The following is a 21090-nucleotide window of genomic DNA, read 5'->3' as shown; positions in this document are numbered from 1 at the left end:
CCAGGAAGAGTAGCTGCTGCCTTGGCAGGAACTAACAGGGATCCATAATAAACCCCAAGAAGAGTAGCTGTTGCCTTGGCAGAAACTAACGGGGATCCATAATAAACCCCAGGAAGAGTAGCTGCTGCCTTGATGGGAACTAACGGGGATCCATAATAAACCCCATGAAGAGTAGCTGGTGCCTTGGCAGGAACTAATGGGGATCCATAATAAACCCCGGGAAGAGAGGCTGCTGCCTTGGCAGGAACCAATGGGGATCGATAATGAACCCCAGGAAGAGTAGCTGCTACCTTGACAGGACCTAATGGGGATCCATAATAAACCCCAGGAAGAGTAGCTGCTGCCTTGGCAGAAACTAACGGGGATCCATAATAAACCCCAGGAAGAGTAGCTGCTGCCTTGGTGGGAACTAACTGTGGTCCATAATAAACCCCAGGAAGAGTAGCTGCTGCCTTGGCAGGAACTAATGAGGATCCATAATAAACCCCAGGAAGAGTAGCTGCTGCCTTGACAGGAACTAATGGGGATCCATAATAAACCCCTGGAAGAGTAGCTGCTGCCTTGGCAGGAACTAATGGGGATGCATAATAAACCCCAGGAAGAGTAGCTGCTGACTTGGCAGGAACTAATGGGGATCCATAATAAACCCCAGGAAGAGTAGCTGTTGCCTTGGCGGAAACTAACGGGGATCCATAATAAACCCCAGGAAGAGTAGCTGCTGCCTTGGTGCGAACTAACGGGGATCCATAATAAACCCCAGGAAGAGTAGCTGCTGCCTTGACAGGAACTAATGAGGATCAATAATAAACCCCAGGAAGAGAGGCTGCTGCCTTGGCAGGAACAAATGGGGATCGATAATGAACCCCAGGAAGAGTAGCTGCTACCTTGACAGGAACTAATGGGGATCCATAATAAACCCCAGGAAGAGTAGCTGCTGACTTGGCAGAAACTAACAGGGATCCATAATAAACCCCAGGAAGAGTAGCTGCTGCCTTGGCGGAAACTAACGGGGATCCATAAAATCAACCCCAGGAAGAGTAGCTGCTGCCTTGACAGGAACTAATGAGGATCCATAATAAACCCCAGGAAGAGTAGCTGCTGCCTTGTCAGGAACTAATGAGGATCCATAATAAACCCCAGGAAGAGTAGCTGCTGCCTTGGCAGGAACTAATGGGGATCCATAATAAACCCCAGGAAGAGAGGCTGCTGCCTTGGCAGGAACCAATGGGGATCGATAATGAACCCCAGGAAGAGTAGCTGCTACCTTGACAGGAACTATTGGGGATCCATAATAAACCCCAGGAAGAGTAGCTGCTGCCTTGGCAGGAACTAATGGGGATCCATAATAAACCCCAGGAAGAGTAGCTGCTGCCGTGGCAGGAACTAATGAGGATCCATAATAAACCCCAGGAAGAGTAGCTGCTGCCTTGGCAGGAACTAATGTGGATCCATAATAAACCCCAGGAAGAGTAGCTGCTGCCTTGCCAGGAACTAATTGGGATCCATAATGAACCCCAGGAAGAGTAGCTGCTGCCTTGGCAAGAACTAATGGGGATCCATAATAAACCCCAGGAGGAGTAGCTGTTGCCTTGGCAGAAACTAACAGGGATCCATAATAAACCCCAGGAAGAGTAGCTGCTGGCTCGGTAGGAACTAACGGGGATCCATAATAAACCCCAGGAAGAGTAGCTGCTGGCTCGGCAGGAACTAATGAGGATCCATAATAAACCCCAGGAAGAGTAGCTGCTGCCTTGACAGGAACTAATGGGGATCCATAATAAACCCCTGGAAGAGTAGCTGCTGCCTTGGCAGGAACTAATGGGGATGCATAATAAACCCCAGGAAGAGTAGCTGCTGACTTGGCAGGAACTAATGGGGATCCATAATAAACCCCAGGAAGAGTAGCTGTTGCCTTGGCGGAAACTAACGGGGATCCATAATAAACCCCAGGAAGAGTAGCTGCTGCCTTGGTGCGAACTAACGGGGATCCATAATAAACCCCAGGAAGAGTAGCTGCTGCCTTGACAGGAACTAATGAGGATCAATAATAAACCCCAGGAAGAGAGGCTGCTGCCTTGGCAGGAACAAATGGGGATCGATAATGAACCCCAGGAAGAGTAGCTGCTACCTTGACAGGAACTAATGGGGATCCATAATAAACCCCAGGAAGAGTAGCTGCTGCCTTGGCAGAAACTAACAGGGATCCATAATAAACCCCAGGAAGAGTAGCTGCTGCCTTGGCGGAAACTAACGGGGATCCATAAAATCAACCCCAGGAAGAGTAGCTGCTGCCTTGACAGGAACTAATGAGGATCCATAATAAACCCCAGGAAGAGTAGCTGCTGCCTTGTCAGGAACTAATGAGGATCCATAATAAACCCCAGGAAGAGTAGCTGCTGCCTTGGCAGGAACTAATGGGGATCCATAATAAACCCCAGGAAGAGAGGCTGCTGCCTTGGCAGGAACCAATGGGGATCGATAATGAACCCCAGGAAGAGTAGCTGCTACCTTGACAGGAACTATTGGGGATCCATAATAAACCCCAGGAAGAGTAGCTGCTGCCTTGGCAGGAACTAATGGGGATCCATAATAAACCCCAGGAAGAGTAGCTGCTGCCGTGGCAGGAACTAATGAGGATCCATAATAAACCCCAGGAAGAGTAGCTGCTGCCTTGGCAGGAACTAATGTGGATCCATAATAAACCCCAGGAAGAGTAGCTGCTGCCTTGCCAGGAACTAATTGGGATCCATAATGAACCCCAGGAAGAGTAGCTGCTGCCTTGGCAAGAACTAATGGGGATCCATAATAAACCCCAGGAGGAGTAGCTGTTGCCTTGGCAGAAACTAACAGGGATCCATAATAAACCCCAGGAAGAGTAGCTGCTGGCTCGGTAGGAACTAACGGGGATCCATAATAAACCCCAGGAAGAGTAGCTGCTGGCTCGGCAGGAACTAATGAGGATCCATAATAAACCCCAGGAAGAGTAGCTGCTGCCTTGACAGGAACTAATGGGGATCCATAATAAACCCCTGGAAGAGTAGCTGCTGCCTTGGCAGGAACTAATGGGGATGCATAATAAACCCCAGGAAGAGTAGCTGCTGACTTGGCAGGAACTAATGGGGATCCATAATAAACCCCAGGAAGAGTAGCTGTTGCCTTGGCGGAAACTAACGGGGATCCATAATAAACCCCAGGAAGAGTAGCTGCTGCCTTGGTGCGAACTAACGGGGATCCATAATAAACCCCAGGAAGAGTAGCTGCTGCCTTGACAGGAACTAATGAGGATCAATAATAAACCCCAGGAAGAGAGGCTGCTGCCTTGGCAGGAACAAATGGGGATCGATAATGAACCCCAGGAAGAGTAGCTGGTGCCTTAGCAGGAACTAATGGGGATCCATAATAAACCCCAGGAAGAGTAGCTGCTGCCGTGGCAGGAACTAATGAGGATCCATAATAAACCCCAGGAAGAGTAGCTGCTGCCGTGGCAGGAACTAATGAGGATCCATAATAAACCCCAGGAAGAGTAGCTGCTGCCTTGACAGGAACTAATGGGGATCCATAATAAACCCCTGGAAGAGTAGCTGCTGCCTTGGCAGGAACTAATGGGGATGCATAATAAACCCCAGGAAGAGTAGCTGCTGACTTGGCAGGAACTAATGGGGATCCATAATAAACCCCAGGAAGAGTAGCTGTTGCCTTGGCGGAAACTAACGGGGATCCATAATAAACCCCAGGAAGAGTAGCTGCTGCCTTGGTGCGAACTAACGGGGATCCATAATAAACCCCAGGAAGAGTAGCTGCTGCCTTGACAGGAACTAATGAGGATCAATAATAAACCCCAGGAAGAGAGGCTGCTGCCTTGGCAGGAACAAATGGGGATCGATAATGAACCCCAGGAAGAGTAGCTGCTACCTTGACAGGAACTAATGGGGATCCATAATAAACCCCAGGAAGAGTAGCTGCTGCCTTGGCAGAAACTAACAGGGATCCATAATAAACCCCAGGAAGAGTAGCTGCTGCCTTGGCGGAAACTAACGGGGATCCATAAAATCAACCCCAGGAAGAGTAGCTGCTGCCTTGACAGGAACTAATGAGGATCCATAATAAACCCCAGGAAGAGTAGCTGCTGCCTTGTCAGGAACTAATGAGGATCCATAATAAACCCCAGGAAGAGTAGCTGCTGCCTTGGCAGGAACTAATGGGGATCCATAATAAACCCCAGGAAGAGAGGCTGCTGCCTTGGCAGGAACCAATGGGGATCGATAATGAACCCCAGGAAGAGTAGCTGCTACCTTGACAGGAACTATTGGGGATCCATAATAAACCCCAGGAAGAGTAGCTGCTGCCTTGGCAGGAACTAATGGGGATCCATAATAAACCCCAGGAAGAGTAGCTGCTGCCGTGGCAGGAACTAATGAGGATCCATAATAAACCCCAGGAAGAGTAGCTGCTGGCTCGGCAGGAACTAATGGGGATCCATAATAAACCCCAGGAAGAGTAGCTGTTGCCTTGGCAGAAACTAACAGGGATCCATAATAAACCCCAGGAAGAGTAGCTGCTGGCTCGGTAGGAACTAACGGGGATCCATAATAAACCCCAGGAAGAGTAGCTGCTGGCTCGGTAGGAACTAACGGGGATCCATAATAAACCCCAGGAAGAGTAGCTGCTGGCTCGGTAGGAACTAACGGGGATCCATAATAAACCCCAGGAAGAGTAGCTGCTGGCTCGGTAGGAACTAACGGGGATCCATAATAAACCCCAGGAAGAGTAGCTGCTGCCTTGACAGGAACTAATGAGGATCCATAATAAACCCCAGAAAGAGTAGCAGCTGCCTTGGCAGGAACTAATTAATTACTTGTGAGTATTATCCCTTGTGAATGATGTGCAATAAGGCAACTTTTTCAAATCTTCGCACACCTCATGTAGTCTAGTCCATAGTCCTATATGTTTTAATAAGGTTAGTATCACACCTCATGTAGTCTAATCTATAGTCCTATATGTTTTAATAAGGTTAGTATCACACCTCATGTATTCTAGTCCAGAGTCCTATAAGGTTATTATTACACCTCATGTAGTCTAGCCCATAGTCCTATAAGGTTAGTATCACACCTCATGTAGTCTAGTCCATAGTCCTATAAGGTTAGTATCACACCTCATGTGTTCTAGTCCATAGTCCTATAAGGTTAGTATCACACCTCATGTATCCTAGTCCATAGTCCTATATGTTTTAATAAGGTTAGTATCACACCTCATGTATCCAGGTCCATAGTCCTATATGTTTTAATAAGGTTAGTATCACACCTCATGCAGTCTAGTCCATAGTCCTATATGTTTTAATAAGGTTAGTATCACACCTCATGCAGTCTAGTCCATAGTCCTATATGTTTTAATAAGGTTAGTATCACACCTCATGTAGTCTAGTCCATAGTCCTATAAGGTTAGTATCACACCTCATGTATCCTAGTCCATAGTCCTATATGTTTTAATAAGGTTAGTATCGCAACTAAAGTGGCCAAATAACTTCTTAAAATGAAGCGCATTAATCTGCATAACAAGGGGTGTAGAGTCTAACTGGCAGACATGAGCAGCGTGTGAGTTTCAGGTTTGGGGAAGATCATTTTCACCATATAAATTCACCTGTAGAACAAAAGCATTACATGCGTAATTGCATTCGCGGTCACTCTTGAGAATGGCGTTTTCCCGCTAATGAATTGCATTTAGGAACATTCACACTCATAGCCTACTGCTGTGTGCGCATAGCTGCGCTTATAATGTGGAGAAAGAGTCCAGTAGTTTATCAACATTTTCAACTTAACGTTGAGATCTGTTGCGTCACCATCATTACTTAAATGGTTATCTTTTACCGCTAGTGGGTGAGTTAATTTAGGAGCAAACCATTTTTGGAATATTTTTCACACAGAATTGAATAGATCAACTTTTGTCCTACTGGGAATGGTAGATTTACATAACTATCTATCTATCTGACAGTCACTCAGTGCTAGATATCTGACAGTCACTCAGTGCTAGATATCTGACAGTCACACAGTGCTATCTATCTGACAGTCACACAGTGCTATCTATCTGACAGTCACACAGTGCTATCTATCTGACAGTCACACAGTGCTATCTATCTGACAGTCACACAGTGCTATCTATCTGACAGTCACTCAGTGCTATTAGACATTCACACAGTGCTATCTATCTGACAGTCACACAGTACTATCTATCTGACAGTCACTCAGTGCTATCTATCTGACAGTCACACAGTACTATCTATCTGACAGTCACTCAATGCTATCTATCTGACAGTCACTCAGTGCTATCTATCTGACAGTCACTCAGTGCTATCTATCTAACAGTCACACAGTACTATCTATCTGACAGTCACTCAGTGCTATCTATCTGACAGTCACTCAGTGCTATCTATCTGACAGTCACTCAATGCTATCTATCTGACAGTCACTCAGTGCTATCTATCTAACAGTCACACAGTGCTATCTATCTGACAGTCACTCAGTGCTATCTATCTGACAGTCACTCAGTGCTATCTATCTAACAGTCACACAGTACTATCTATCTGACAGTCACTCAGTGCTATCTATCTGACAGTCACTCAGTGCTATCTATCTAACAGTCACACAGTACTATCTATCTGACAGTCACTCAGTGCTATCTATCTGACAGTCACTCAGTGCTATCTATCTAACAGTCACTCAGTGCTATTAGACATTCACACAGTGCTACCTATCTGACAGTCACTCAGTGCTATCTATCTAACAGTCACTCAGTGCTATCTATCTGACAGTCACTCAGTGCTATCTATCTGAGAGTCACTCAGTGCTATCTATCTGACAGTCACTCAGTGCTAGATATCTGACAGTCACTCAGTGCTATCTATCTGACAGTCACTCAGTGCTATCTATCTGAGAGTCACTCAGTGCTATCTATCTGAGAGTCACTCAGTGCTATCTATCTGAGAGTCACTCAGTGCTAGATATCTGACAGTCACTCAGTGCTATTAGACATTCACACAGTGCTACCTATCTGACAGTCACTCAGTGCTATCTATCTAACAGTCACTCAGTGCTATTAGACATTCACACAGTGCTACCTATCTGACAGTCACTCAGTGCTATCTATCTAACAGTCACTCAGTGCTATTAGACATTCACACAGTGCTACCTATCTGACAGTCACTCAGTGCTATCTATCTAACAGTCACTCAGTGCTATTAGACATTCACACAGTGCTACCTATCTGACAGTCACTCAGTGCTATCTATCTAACAGTCACTCAGTGCTATTAGACATTCACACAGTGCTACCTATCTGACAGTCACTCAGTGCTATCTATCTAACAGTCACTCAGTGCTATTAGACATTCACACAGTGCTACCTATCTGACAGTCACTCAGTGCTATCTATCTAACAGTCACTCAGTGCTATTAGACATTCACACAGTGCTACCTATCTGACAGTCACTCAGTGCTATCTATCTAACAGTCACACAGTGCTATTAGACATTCACACAGTGCTACCTATCTGACAGTCACTCAGTGCTATCTATCTGGCAGTCACACAGTGCTATTAGACATTCACACAGTGCTACCTATCTGACAGTCACTCAGTGCTATCTATCTAACAGTCACACAGTGCTATCTATCTGACAGTCACACAGTGCTATCTATCTAACAGTCACACAGTGCTATCTATCTGACAGTCACACAGTGCTATCTATCTAACAGTCACACAGTGCTATCTATCTGACAGTCACACAGTGCTATCTATCTAACAGTCACACAGTGCTATCTATCTGACAGTCACTCAGTGCTGTCTATCTGACAGTCACTCAGTGCTATCTATCTGACAGTCACTCAGTGCTATCTATCTGACAGTCACTCAGTGCTGTCTATCTGACAGTCACTCAGTGCTAGATATCTGACAGTCACACAGTGCTATTAGACATTCACACAGTGCTACCTATCTGACAGTCACACAGTGCTATCTATCTGACAGTCACTCAGTGCTATTAGACAGTCACACAGTGCTATCTATCTGACAGTCACACAGTGCTATCTATCTGACAGTCACTCAGTGCTATCTATCTGACAGTCACACAGTGCTATTAGACAGTCACACAGTGCTATCTATCTGACAGTCACACAGTGCTATCTATCTGACAGTCACACAGTGCTATCTATCTGACAGTCGCACAGTGCTATCTATCTGACAGTCACACAGTGCTATCTATCTAACAGTCACACAGTGCTATCTATCTGACAGTCACATGTCTTTGTAATTTATCAATCCTATTTGTGGTCTTGTAACATGACAGTATTGGAGAAAGTTGGTAACTATTGGTGGTGTCTGAGTTATACTAACAAAACTTCTGGTGTCTGAGTTATACTTCCAGTAACTATGGAGCCTTGAGTTATACCACTAAAAACTACTGGTTCCTGAGTTATACCACCAATAACTACTGTCTGTTATACCACCAATAACTACTGGTTCCTGAATTATACCACCAATAACTACTGTCTGTTATACCACCAATAACTACTGGTTCCTGAGTTATACCACCAATAACTACTGGTTCCTGAGTTATACCACCAATAACTACTGGTTCCTGAGTTATACCACCAATAACTACTGGATCCTGAGTTATACCACCAATAACTACTGGATCCTGAGTTATACCACCAATAACTACTGGTTCCTGAGTTATACCACCAATAACTACTGGTTCCTGAGTTATACCACCAATAACTACTGGTTCCTGAGTTATACCACCAATAAGTACTGGTTCCTGAGTTATACCACCAATAACTACTGGTTCCTGAGTTATACCACCAATAACTACTGGTTCCTGAGTTATACCACCAATAACTACTGTCTGTTATACCACCATTAACTACTGGTTCCTGAGTTATACCACCAATAACTACATGTGTCTGAGTTAGTTAGAAACCACATTGAGTTAGAAACCACATTCTAGATACACGGATTGCATTGACAAAAGTTATCGCTCACTAAAAGTACTGACCTGAACAAAATGTCAGTAACGTCTGACAAATTCAAACATCTCTCATTTTCAGTGTGCAGGGTAAATCTAACCACCTACTCCTCTCTCTCCTCTCTACAGTGGGTAAAGCAGGTTTATTCTGGTCTGTACTGCATTAAATGTCCTCGTATCAGCTTCACTAGAGTCCAGTCTAACCCCCTTCTCCTCTCCTCTCTCTCCTCATCTCTCTCCCGTCTCCAGTCTGCAGAGCGGGATTCTTCCGATCGGTGCTGCAGACCCCTGCCTGCAGTAAATGTCCTCCTCACAGCTTCACCAGAGTCCAGGGTTCCGTAGGTTGTACCTGTGAGGAAGGATACTATAGGAGAGACAGTGACCCGCCCAACATGGCCTGTACACGTATGTACTACACCTCACTATGCCTCATCATTCATTACATACTATGCTGCTACATACGATCTGCATACCGTAAAACTTCTCAAATATCTGCCTGTTCCTTTTAATTGAAGTGTGTAACGGCACATATTTCAGCAAATAAACAGCTGTTTAACGTCTATGCAGATTCTAAATGAATTGTTTTCAAGATTACCATGAATTACCATTAATTGTTTACAAGGTTTAATATTTGATTTGTGACATTAAATAATTCAGTAATGACTCGAAGAAAGGATGGCAATCATCAGTTTTTGTCGCCAGTAAGAAAGTGCTAGCCATTGGCTGCTAACAGCTGAGAAAGTGCTAGCCATTGGCTGCTAACAGCTGAGAAAGTGCTAGCCATTGGCTGCTAACAGCTGAGAAAGTGCTAGCCATTGGCTGCTAACAGCTGAGAACCGCTAGCTAACAGGCAAGCACAAAAACATAATATTAATAATAATAGTAATAATTATTATTAATATTGTTATTATTATTATTTATTTTCCATACATATTGGTAGTATACAACTCCATACATTAATACTGTAGTAGTTATCAGTAGTATACAACCGCATACATTAATACTGTAGTAGTTATCAGTAGTATACCACTCCATACATTAATACTGTAGTAGTTATCAGTAGTATACAACCGCATACATTAATACTGTAGTAGTAATCAGTAGTATACAACTCCATACATTAATACTGTAGTAGTTATCAGTAGTATACAACTCCATACATTAATACTGTAGTAGTTATCAGTAGTATACAACTCCATACATTAATACTGTAGTAGTTATCAGTAGTATACAACTCCATACATTAATACTGTAGTAGTTATCAGTACTATTCCGCTGCATACATTAATACTGTAGTAGTTATCAGTAGTATACAACTCCATACATTAATACTGTAGTAGTTATCAGTAGTATACAACTCCATACATTAATACTGTAGTAGTTATCAGTAGTATACCACTCCATACATTAATACTGTAGTAGTTATCAGTAGTATACAACTCCATACATTAATACTGTAGTAGTTATCATTAGTATTCCACTGCATACATTAATACTGTAGTAGTTATCAGTAGTATACAACTCCATACATTAGTACTGTAGTAGTTATCAGTAGTATTCCGCTGCATACATTAATACTGTAGTAGTTATCAGTAGTATACCACTCCATACATTAATACTGTAGTAGTTATCAGTAGTATTCCACTGCATACATTAATACTGTAGTAGTTATCAGTAGTATACCACTCCATACATTAATACTGTAGTAGTTATCAGTAGTATACAACTCCATACATTAATACTGTAGTAGTTATCAGTAGTATACAACTCCATACATTAGTAATGTAGTAGTTATCAGTAGTATACAACTCCATACATTAATACTGTAGTAGTTATCAGTAGTATACAACTGCATACATTAATACTGTAGTAGTTATCAGTAGTATACAACTCCATACATCAATACTGTAGTAGTTATCAGTAGTATACCACTCCATACATTAATACTGTAGTAAGTATCAGTAGTATACAACTCCATACATTAATACTGTAGTAGTTATCAGTAGTATACCACTCCATACATTACTACTGTAGTAGTTATCAGTAGTATACATCTCCATACATTAATACTGTAGTAGTTATCAGTGTATACAACTCCATACATTAATACTGTAGTAGTTATCAGTAGTATACAACTCCATACATTAATACTGTAGTAGTTATCAGTGTATACAACTCCATACATTAATACTGTAGTAGTTATCAGTAGGAGGGACTCAGACCTTCGTAACAAAGCCTGCACATGTAAATACAACACTACCATTTACACAAAAGGGTGATTCTACGATAAGAGTGCCCTTTGATATTTTAAGTAGAACTTGTTTTTGCATTTTAACATGTCCCTCCGTCAACCCTGTGTCACTTCTAGGAAGATTTAACTTAATCCCAAAATGTATTCAAGTTTCACCATCATTGTAAAAGCCTAGTTATTTTGTTGCTTTGACCAAGTTCTGAAGATGATTATTTATTTAATGTGATTAAAGATTCAGCTACAGTACCAGACGTTTGGACACACCTACTCATTCCAGGGTTTTACTTTATTTGTTACTATTTTCTACATTGTAGAAATGTGTACATTGTACAAAACTATGAAATAACACACATGGAATGATCTACAATGCCTTGTAAAAGTATTCATCCCCCTTGGTGTTTTTCCTATTTTGTTGCATTACAACCTGTAATTTAACTGGATTTTTATTTGGATTTCATGTATTTCATTTCATGACATTTTTTCACCTTTATTTAACCAGGTAGGCCAGTATTAATGTATGGAGTATACTACAAGTTCTCATTTACAACTGCCACCTGGCCAAGATAAAGCAAAGCAGTGTGACATAAACAACACAGAGTTACACATAGAATAAACAAAAGTACAGTCAATAACACAATAGAAACATCTGAATACATTGTGTGCAAATGGACATACATAAAATAGTCCAAATTGGTGAAGTGAAATAAAAAAAATAACTTAAAATAATACAAATTGTTTTACTAAAAAACGGAAAGGTGGTGTGTGCATGTGTTCAAAACCCTTTGCTATGAAGCCCCTAAATGAGATCTGTTGCAACAAATTACCTTCAGAAGACACATCATTAGTTAGATTGCACACAGGTGGACTTTATTTAAGTGTCACATGATCTGTCACATGATCTCAGTATATATACACCCAGATTCTTTAACACCACTAAGCAAGGGGCATCACCAAGCAAGGGCACCATGAAGACCAAGGAGCTTTCCAAACAGGTCAGGGACAAAGTTGCGGAGAAGAACAGTGTTGGGTTATAAAAAAATATCAAACTTTGAACATCTCACGGAGCACCATTAAATCCATTATTAAAAAATATCAAACTTTGAACATCCCACGGAGCGCCATTAAATCCATTATTAAAAATATCAAACTTTGAACATCCCACGAAGCACCATTTAATCCATTATTAAAAAATGGAAAGAATATGGCACCATATATGTTTTGGCCATTAAGGCGCAAACCCAACATCTCTCATCACCCCGAGAACACCATCCCCACAGTGAAGCATGGTGGTGGCAGCAGCATGCTGTGGGGATGTTTTCCATTGGCAGGGACTGGGAGACTGGTCAGAATTGAGGGAATGATGGAGGGCGCTAAATACAGGGGAATTCTGGAGGGAAACCTGTTTCAGTCTTCTAGAGATTGTCACGCCCTGACCTTAGAGATCCTATTATTCTCTATTTTGATTAGGTCAGGGTGTGACTAGGGTGGGTAGTCTAGTTTTTTTATTTCTATGTTGGCCTGGTATGATTCCCAATCAGAGGCAGCTGTCTATCGTTGTCTCTGATTGGGGATCATATTTAGGCAGCCTTTTCCCACTGGGTTTTTGTGGGATCTTGTTTTTGTGTAGTGCTTGTGAACACTGCCTTTACTTCATGTTTCGTTTGTTCGGTATTGTTTTGGTGAGTTTCATTTATTAAAACATGTGGAACTCTACGCACACTGTGCCTTGTTCAAGTTATTCTAACAACAATCGTGACAGAGATTTGAGACTGGGACGAAGGTTCATCTTCCAGCAGGACAATGACCCTAAGCATACTGCTAAAGCAACACTTGAGTGGTTTAAGGGGAAATGTTTTGATGTCTTGGAATGGCCTAGTTAAAGCCCAGACCTCAATCCAATTGAGAATCTGGGTTATGACTTAAAGATTGTTGTACACCAGCGGAACCCATCCAACTTGAATGAGCTGGAGACGTTTTATCTTGAAGAATGGGCAAAACCCCCAGTGGCTAGATGTGCCAAGCTTATAGAGACATAACCCAAGAGACTTGCAGCTGTAAGTGCTGCAAAAGGTGGCTCTACAAAGTATTGTCTTTGGGGGGGTGAATAGTTATGCACGCTCAAGTTTTCAGTTTTTTCGTCTTATTTCTTGTTTGTTTCACAATAAAAAAGATTTTGCATCTTTAAAGTGGTAGGCATGTTGTGTAAATCAAATGATACAAACCACTTAAAAATCGATTTTAATTCCATGGTTGTAAGGCAACAAAATAGGAAAAATGCCAAGGAGGGTGAATACTTTCACAAGGCAATGTAAAACCATAACTAGAACTTTACGGGAACCTCTTCTTATTTAACCTCATTGAGATGAGAATGAAGTTGAACGTGCTCTTTATGACAGAATAATAAACTTGAAATCAACCTTGATTCTTTTACCAAGTTACCCTTCTTAAAAGTTACCGAATTGGTGGAAGGACCCAACAACACCTCTACATAGTGGATCCTTTATGGAATAAGAGTGGATGTTATTGTCTTATCTTCTAGCAATTTGTTATAGTTATAGCAGAATAACACAATATGTTATAGTTTCAGCAGATTAACACAATATGTTATTGCCCTACAGGACCACCTTCTGCTCCTCGTAATGCCATTTCCAATGTAAACGAGACATCGGTCTTCCTGGAATGGGCGGTTCCCGAGGAGACTGGCGGCAGGAAGGATGTCAGCTATAACATCCTGTGTCGTAAGATCAGCGTTGACAGCAGACGCTATGAGGAGTGTGAGAGCACGGTGCGGTTCCTGCCCCAACGCAACAGTCTCAGGAACAACTCTGTGATGGTGGCAGACCTTCTGGCTCACACTAACTACACGTTCGAGGTGGAGGCCGTCAATGGAGTGTCTGAGCTCACCAACCCCGGACGACAGTTTGTCTCTCTCAACGTCACCACCAACCAGGCAGGTTAGTGTCTTCACATGATCTATATATATTATATCCATTACCTTTACCATAGACCAACCAGGCAGGTTAGTGTCTTCACATGATCTGTATATATTATATCCATTACCTTTACCATAGACCAACCAGGCAGGTTAGTGTCTTCACATGATCTGTATATATTATATCCATTACCTTTACCATAGACCAACCAGGCAGGTTAGTGTCTTCACATGATCTGTATATATTATATACATTACCTTTACCATAGACCAACCAGGCAGGTTAGTGTCTTCACATGATCTGTATATATTACATCCATTACCTTTACCATATACCAACCAGGCAGGTTAGTGTCTTCACATGATCTGTATATATTATATCCATTACCTTTACCATAGACCAACCAGGCAGGTTAGTGGCTTCACATGATCTGTATATATTATATCCATTACCTTTACCATAGACCAACCAGGCAGGTTAGTGTCTTCACATGATCTGTATATATTATATACATTACCTTTACCATAGACCAACCAGGCAGGTTAGTGTCTTCACATGATCTGTATATATTATATCCATTACCTTTACCATAGACCAACCAGGCAGGTTAGTGTCTTCACATGATCTGTATATATTATATCCATTACCTTTACCATAGACCAACCAGGCAGGTTAGTGTCTTCACATGATCTGTATATATTATATCCATTACCTTTACCATAGACCAACCAGGCAGGTTAGTGGCTTCACATGATCTGCATATATTATATCCATTACCTTTACCATAGACCAACCAGGCAGGTTAGTGGAACTGTCTATATACTTTATATACCACAACCAACATATCGAGGCTCCACAGACAGACACAATGAGAGACGAAGACAGAAAAGAGAAGAAACTCAAACCCATTAGCCTACTCCCGTCAGCGAAACACACCCATTGGAGCCTCACACCTTGCCCTGCGGACACCAACCAATTAATTATAAAGCAGAGATCCTCTCTCCGAACACCTCTTCTCTGACTCATGTCTTTGGAGAAGCCCTGTATTTGGATACTTTCTCCATTGACATTGAATTATTGATTATTACTATTTGACCCTGTTGGTCATCTATGAACATTTGAACGTCTTGGCCATGTTCTGTTATAATCTCCAACAGTTAACAGAGGACTGACCACCCCTCATAGCCTGGTTCCTTTCTTCCTAGGTTTTGGCCTTTCTAGGGAGTTTTTCCTAGCCACCGTGCTTCTACACCTGCATTCCTTGCTGTTTGGGGTTTTAGGCTGGGGGGTTTCTGTATAGCACTTTGTGACATCAGCTGATGTATAAAGGGCTTTATAAACACATTTAATTGATTGACAGATTGAGGGATAGAGAGGGGAGGACTCGATAGCTTAGCTTATCTCACACATTACGTAACATTTCAATTACCTGTGACACTAGGCCAACTATCCATGTAGAGCAAAGCAACAAGCAGAGTGTTCTGAGTTCACTGACAAGGTTGTACAACTCTTCCTGTGGACTGGATTTCCTACTGTGAATTAGATTTCTAATTTAATGAGCTGCTTTCAGGGGATCGCCCAATCCTATTGGAAGCCAGTTAAGTATCTGAAGATTTCATTGTAAAATAAAACACAAGAGCACTTTACTGAAGCCATTCCATGCAATATATGTATATAAAACCAGTCAACAGTTCGGACACACTGTAACGGTTTTCTTCTATCTCCTCCTCTGATGAAGAGGTAGAACAAGGATCGGACCAAAATGCAGCGTGTCGATTGCGATCCATGTTTTAATAAACAAACGTAAAACACGAATCAATACAAACACTACAAAATAAAGAACGTAATGACCGTAACGAAAACCTAAACAGCCCTATCGGGTGAAAACACAGACAGAAACAAACACCCACAAACACACAGTGAAACCCAGGCTACCTAAATATGGTTCCCAATCAGAGACAATGACGAACACCTGCCTCTGATTGAGAACCATATCAGGCCGAACATAGAACTAGACAAACTAGACATGTAACATAGAATGCCCACTCAGATCACACCCTGACCAACCACAACATAGAAATATACAAAGTAAACTATGGTCAGGGTGTGACAGTACCCCCCCCCCCCCAAGGTGCGGACTCCGGCCGCAAAACCTGAACCTATAGGGGAGGGTCTGGGTGGGCATCTGTCCGCGGTGGCGGCTCTGGCGCTGGACGTGGACCCCACTCCATAATCGTTTTAGTCCACCTCCTTAGCGTCCCTAGATAGGTTACCCTCCTTAATGACCGCTCGGGACAGAGGGACAGCTCGGGACAGAGGTAGCTCGGGACTGATGGGTAGCTCAGCACTGAGAGGAAGCTCAGCACTGAGAGGAAGCTCAGCACTGAGAGGAAGCTCAGCACTGAGAGGAAGCCCAGGCAGGTAGTTGGATCTAGCAGATCCTGGCTGACTGGAGAATCTGGAAGAGTCTGGTCGACTGGCAGATCTGGAAGAGTCTGGTCGACTGGCAGATCTGGAAGAGTCTGGTCGACTTGCAGATCTGGAAGAGTCTGGTCGACTGGCAGATCTGGAAGAGTCTGGTCGACTGGCAGCTCTGGCTGCTCCATGCTGACTGGCTGCCCCATGCTGACTGGCAGCTCTGGCTGCTCCATGCTGACTGACTGCTCCATGCTGACTGGCTGCTCCATGCTGACTGACAGCTCTGGCTGCTCCATGTTGATTGGCTGCCCCATGCTGACTGGCTGCTCCATGCTGACTGGCAGCTCTGGCTGCTCCATGCTGACTGGCAGCTCTGGCTGCTCCATGCTGACTGGCTGCTCCATGCTGACTGGCTGCTCTGGCTGCTCCATGCTGACTGGCAGCCCTGGCTGCTCCATGCTGACTGGCGGCCCTGGCTGCTCCATGCTGACTGGCGGCCCTGGCTGCTCCATGCTGACTGGCGGCCCTGGCTGCTCCATGCTGACTGGCGGCTCTGACTGCTCCAAGCTAATTGGCAGCTCTGGCGGCTCCTTGCAGACTGGCAGCTCTGGCGGCTTCTTGCAGACTGGCAGCTTTGGCGGCATCCTGCAGACTGGCAGCTCTGGCGGCTCCTTGCAGACTGGCAGCTCTATGCAGACTGGCAGCTCCTTGCAGACTGGCAGCTCCTTGCAGACTGGCAGCTCCTCGCAGACTGGCAGCTCCTCGCAGACTGGCAGCTCCTCGCAGACTGGCAGCTCCTTGCAGACTGGCAGCTCCTTGCAGACTGGCAGTTCCGAACAGGCGGGAGACTCCGGCAGCGCTGTAGAGGCTGACAGCGCTAAACAGGCGGGAGACTCCGACAGCGCTGAAAAGGAGGAAGGCTCTGGCAGCGCTGGACAGGCGAGACGCACTGTAGGCCTGATGCGTGGTGCTGGCACTGGTGGTACTGGGCCGAGGACACGCACAGGAAGCCTGGTGCGGGGAGCTGCTACCGGAGGGCTGGGGTGTGGAGGTGGTACTGGAAAAACCGGACCGTGCAGGCGCACTGGAGCTCTTGAGCGCCGAGCCTGCCCAACCTTACCTGGTTGAATGCTCACGGTCGCCCTGCCAGTGCGGCGAGGTGGAATAGCCCGCACTGGGCTATGCAGGCGAACCGGAGACACCGAGCGCAAGGCTGGTGCCATGTAAGCCGGCCCAAGGAGACGCACTGGGGACCAGCTGCGTAGAGCCGGCTTCATGGCATTAGGCTCGACGCTCAATCTAGCCCGGCCGACACGCGGAGCTAGAATATACCGCACCGGGCTATGCACCCGCACTGGAGACACCGTGCGCACCACTGCATAACACGGTGCCTGTCCGGTCTCTCTAGCCCCCCGGTAAGCACAGGGAGTCTGCCCAGGTCTCCTACCTGGCGTAGCCATACTCCCTGTTAGCCCCCCCCCAATAAATTTTTGGGGCTGCCTCTCGGGCTTCCATCCGCGTCGCCGTGCTGCCTTCTCATACCAGCGCCTCTCTGCTTTCACCGCCTCCATTCTACGATAACCTTCCTCGCACTGCTCCAGCGAATCCCAGGCGGGCTCCGGCACTCTCCCTGGGTCGGCCGCCCACCTGTCGATCTCCTCCCAAGTAGTATAGTCCATACTCCTGCTGTCCATAACGTCCTCCCATGTCCATTCCTCTTTTCGCTGCTGTTGCTGCCTGTTGACACGCTGCTTGGTCCGTTGGTGGTGGGTGATTCTGTAACGGTTTTCTTCTATCTCCTCCTCTGATGAAGAGGTAGAACAAGGATCGGACCAAAATGCAGCGTGTCGATTGCGATCCATGTTTTAATAAACAAACGTAAAACACGAATCAATACAAACACTACAAAATAAAGAACGTAATGACCGTAACGAAAACCTAAACAGCCCTATCTGGTGAAAACACAGACAGGAACAATCACCCACAAACACACAGTGAAACCCAGGCTACCTAAATATGGTTCCCAATCAGAGACAATGACGAACACCTGCCTCTGATTGAGAACCATATCAGGCCGAACATAGAACTAGACAAACTAGACATGTAACAAAGAATGCCCACTCAGATCACACCCTGACCAACCACAACATAGAAATATACAAAGTAAACTATGGTCAGGGTGTGACACACACCTCCTCATTAAAGGTTTTTTCTTTAGTTTTACTATTTTCTACATTGTAGAAGTATAGTGTAGACATTAAAACTATGATTTAACACATATGGAATCATGTAGTAACCAAAAAAGTGTTAAACAAATCTAAATATATTTTATATTTTATATTCTTCAAAGTGTCCACCCTTTGCCTTGAGAGCTTTGCAGACTCTTGCCATTCAATTCAAATCCAATCAATAAATGTACATAACAATAACGAGGTAACATACACAAAAAAAAAGTGTATATGCATAGATAATAAACAGTGAGTGTAAAAACCAAGGGGGGGTGGGTTCAATGTAAAGAGTCCGGATGGCTGTTTGATTAGTTTAGTTGTTCAGCAGTCTTATGGCTTGGAGGTAGAAGCTGTTAAGGAGCCTTTTAGACCTAGACTTGGCGCTATGGTACCGCTTTCTCTCAACCAGCTTCACCTGGAATGCTTTTCCAACAGTCTTGAAGGAGTTCCCATATTTGATGAGCACTTGTTAGCTACTTTTCCTTCACTTTGCGGTCCGACTCATACCAAACCATCTCAATTGGATTGAGGTTGGATGATTGTGGAGGCCAGGTCATCTGATGCAGCATTCTCCTTCCCCTTCTGATGCATCCCTCTCCTTCTTGGTCAAATAGCCCTTACACAGCCTGGAGGTGCGTTGGGTCATTGTCCTGTTCAAAAACAAATGGTAATCCCTCTAAGCGTAAACCAGATAGGATGGCATATCACTGAATGCTGTGGTAGCCATGCTGGTTAAGTGTGCCTTGAATTCAAAATACATTTGAAAGAAATCACAGACCGTGTCACCAGCAAAGCACCCCCACACCAACACACCTCCTCCTCCATGCTTCACGGTGGGAACCACACCATCACACCTCCTCCTCCATGCTTCACGGTGGGAACCACACATGAAGAGATTATCCGTTCACCTTCTCTGTGTCTCACAAAGACACAAGGTCGGAACCAAAAATCTCACATTTTGGACTCATCAGACCAAAAGAAAGATTTCCACCGGTCTAATGTCCATTGCTTGTGTTTTGTGGCCCAAGCAAGTCTCTTCTACTTATTGGTGTCCTTTAGTAATGGTTTCTTTGCAGCGATTTGACCATGAAGGCCTGATTCATACGGTCTCCTCTGAATAGTTGATGTTGAGATGTGTCTGTTACTTGAACTCTGTGAAGCATTTATTTGGGCTGACATTTCAGATGCAGTTAACTCTAATGAACTTATCCTCTACAGCAGAGGTAACTCTGGGTCTTCTATTCTTGTGGCGGTCCTCATGAGAGCCAGTTAACTCTAATGAACTTATCCTCTGCAGCAGAGGTAACTCTGCGTCTTCTATTCCTGTGGCGGTCCTCATGAGAGCCAGTTAACTCTAATGAACTTATCCTCTGCAGCAGAGGTAACTCTGGGTCTTCTATTCCTGTGGCGGTCCTCATGAGAGCCAGTTAACTCTAATGAACTTATCCTCTGCAGCAGAGGTAACTCTGGGTCTCCCTTTCCTGTGGTGGTCCTCATGAGAGACAGTTAACTCTAATGAACTTATCCTCTGCAGCAGAGGTAACTCTGGGTCTCCCTTTCCTGTGGTGGTCCTCATGAGAGACAGTTAACTCTAATGAACTTATCCTCTGCAGCAGAGGTAACTCTGGGTCTTCTATTCCTGTGGCGGTCCTCATGAGAGCCAGTTAACTCTAATGAACTTATCCTCTGCAGCAGAGGTAACTCTGGGTCTTCTATTCCTGTGGCGGTCCTCATGAGAGACAGTTAACTCTAATGAGCTTTTCCTCTGCAGCAGAGGTAACTCTGGGTCTTCTATTCCTGTGGCGGTCCTCATGAGAGACAGTTAACTCTAATGAGCTTTTCCTCTGCAGCAGAGGTAACTCTGGGTCTTCTATTCCTGTGGCGGTCCTCATGAGAGACAGTTAACTCTAATGAACTTATCCTCTGCAGCAGAGGTAACTCTGGGTCTTCTATTCCTGTGGTGGTCCTCATGAGAGCCAGTTTCATCATAGCGCTTGATGGTTTCTGTGACTGCACTGGAAGAAACTTTCAACGTTTTTGAAATGTTCCGGATTGACTCACCGTCATGTCTTATAGTAATGATGGACTGTGTTTTCTCTTTGCTTATTTGAGCTGTTCTTGCCATAATATGGACTTGAATACCAAATAGGGCTGTCTTCTGTATACCACCCCTACCTTGTCACAATACAACTGACTGGCTCAAACATATTAACAAGGAAATAAATTCCAGAAATTAACTTTTACCAGG

At 44.2% G+C, this 21090-nt stretch overlaps 1 protein-coding gene and 1 long non-coding RNA gene across 3 annotated transcripts in view; one reads left to right on the top strand and one right to left on the bottom strand.

Moving 5' to 3' along the window:
• Positions 1-21090, bottom strand: part of LOC149979060 (uncharacterized) — a 519908-nt gene that overhangs the window by 265183 nt on the left and 233635 nt on the right. The gene's annotated exons all lie outside the window — the stretch shown is intronic.
• unm_sa34860 (un-named sa34860) overlaps positions 1-21090 on the top strand; it is a 180599-nt gene that overhangs the window by 73897 nt on the left and 85612 nt on the right. For both annotated transcript variants that reach the window (XM_036936733.2, XM_090191544.1), the window contains exons 4-5: positions 9262-9417; positions 13882-14217. In XM_036936733.2, coding sequence (XP_036792628.2) covers positions 9262-9417; positions 13882-14217 — 492 coding nt within the window. The remainder of the gene's footprint in view (positions 1-9261; positions 9418-13881; positions 14218-21090) is intronic.

This window comes from Oncorhynchus mykiss, chromosome 12, assembly GCF_057628025.1.
Source record: "Oncorhynchus mykiss isolate SJ-2025 chromosome 12, ASM5762802v1, whole genome shotgun sequence".
NCBI lineage: Eukaryota > Metazoa > Chordata > Actinopteri > Salmoniformes > Salmonidae > Oncorhynchus > Oncorhynchus mykiss.
The sequence above is the reverse complement of the archived record's forward strand: the minus strand, read 5'-3'. Positions and strand labels throughout refer to the sequence as shown.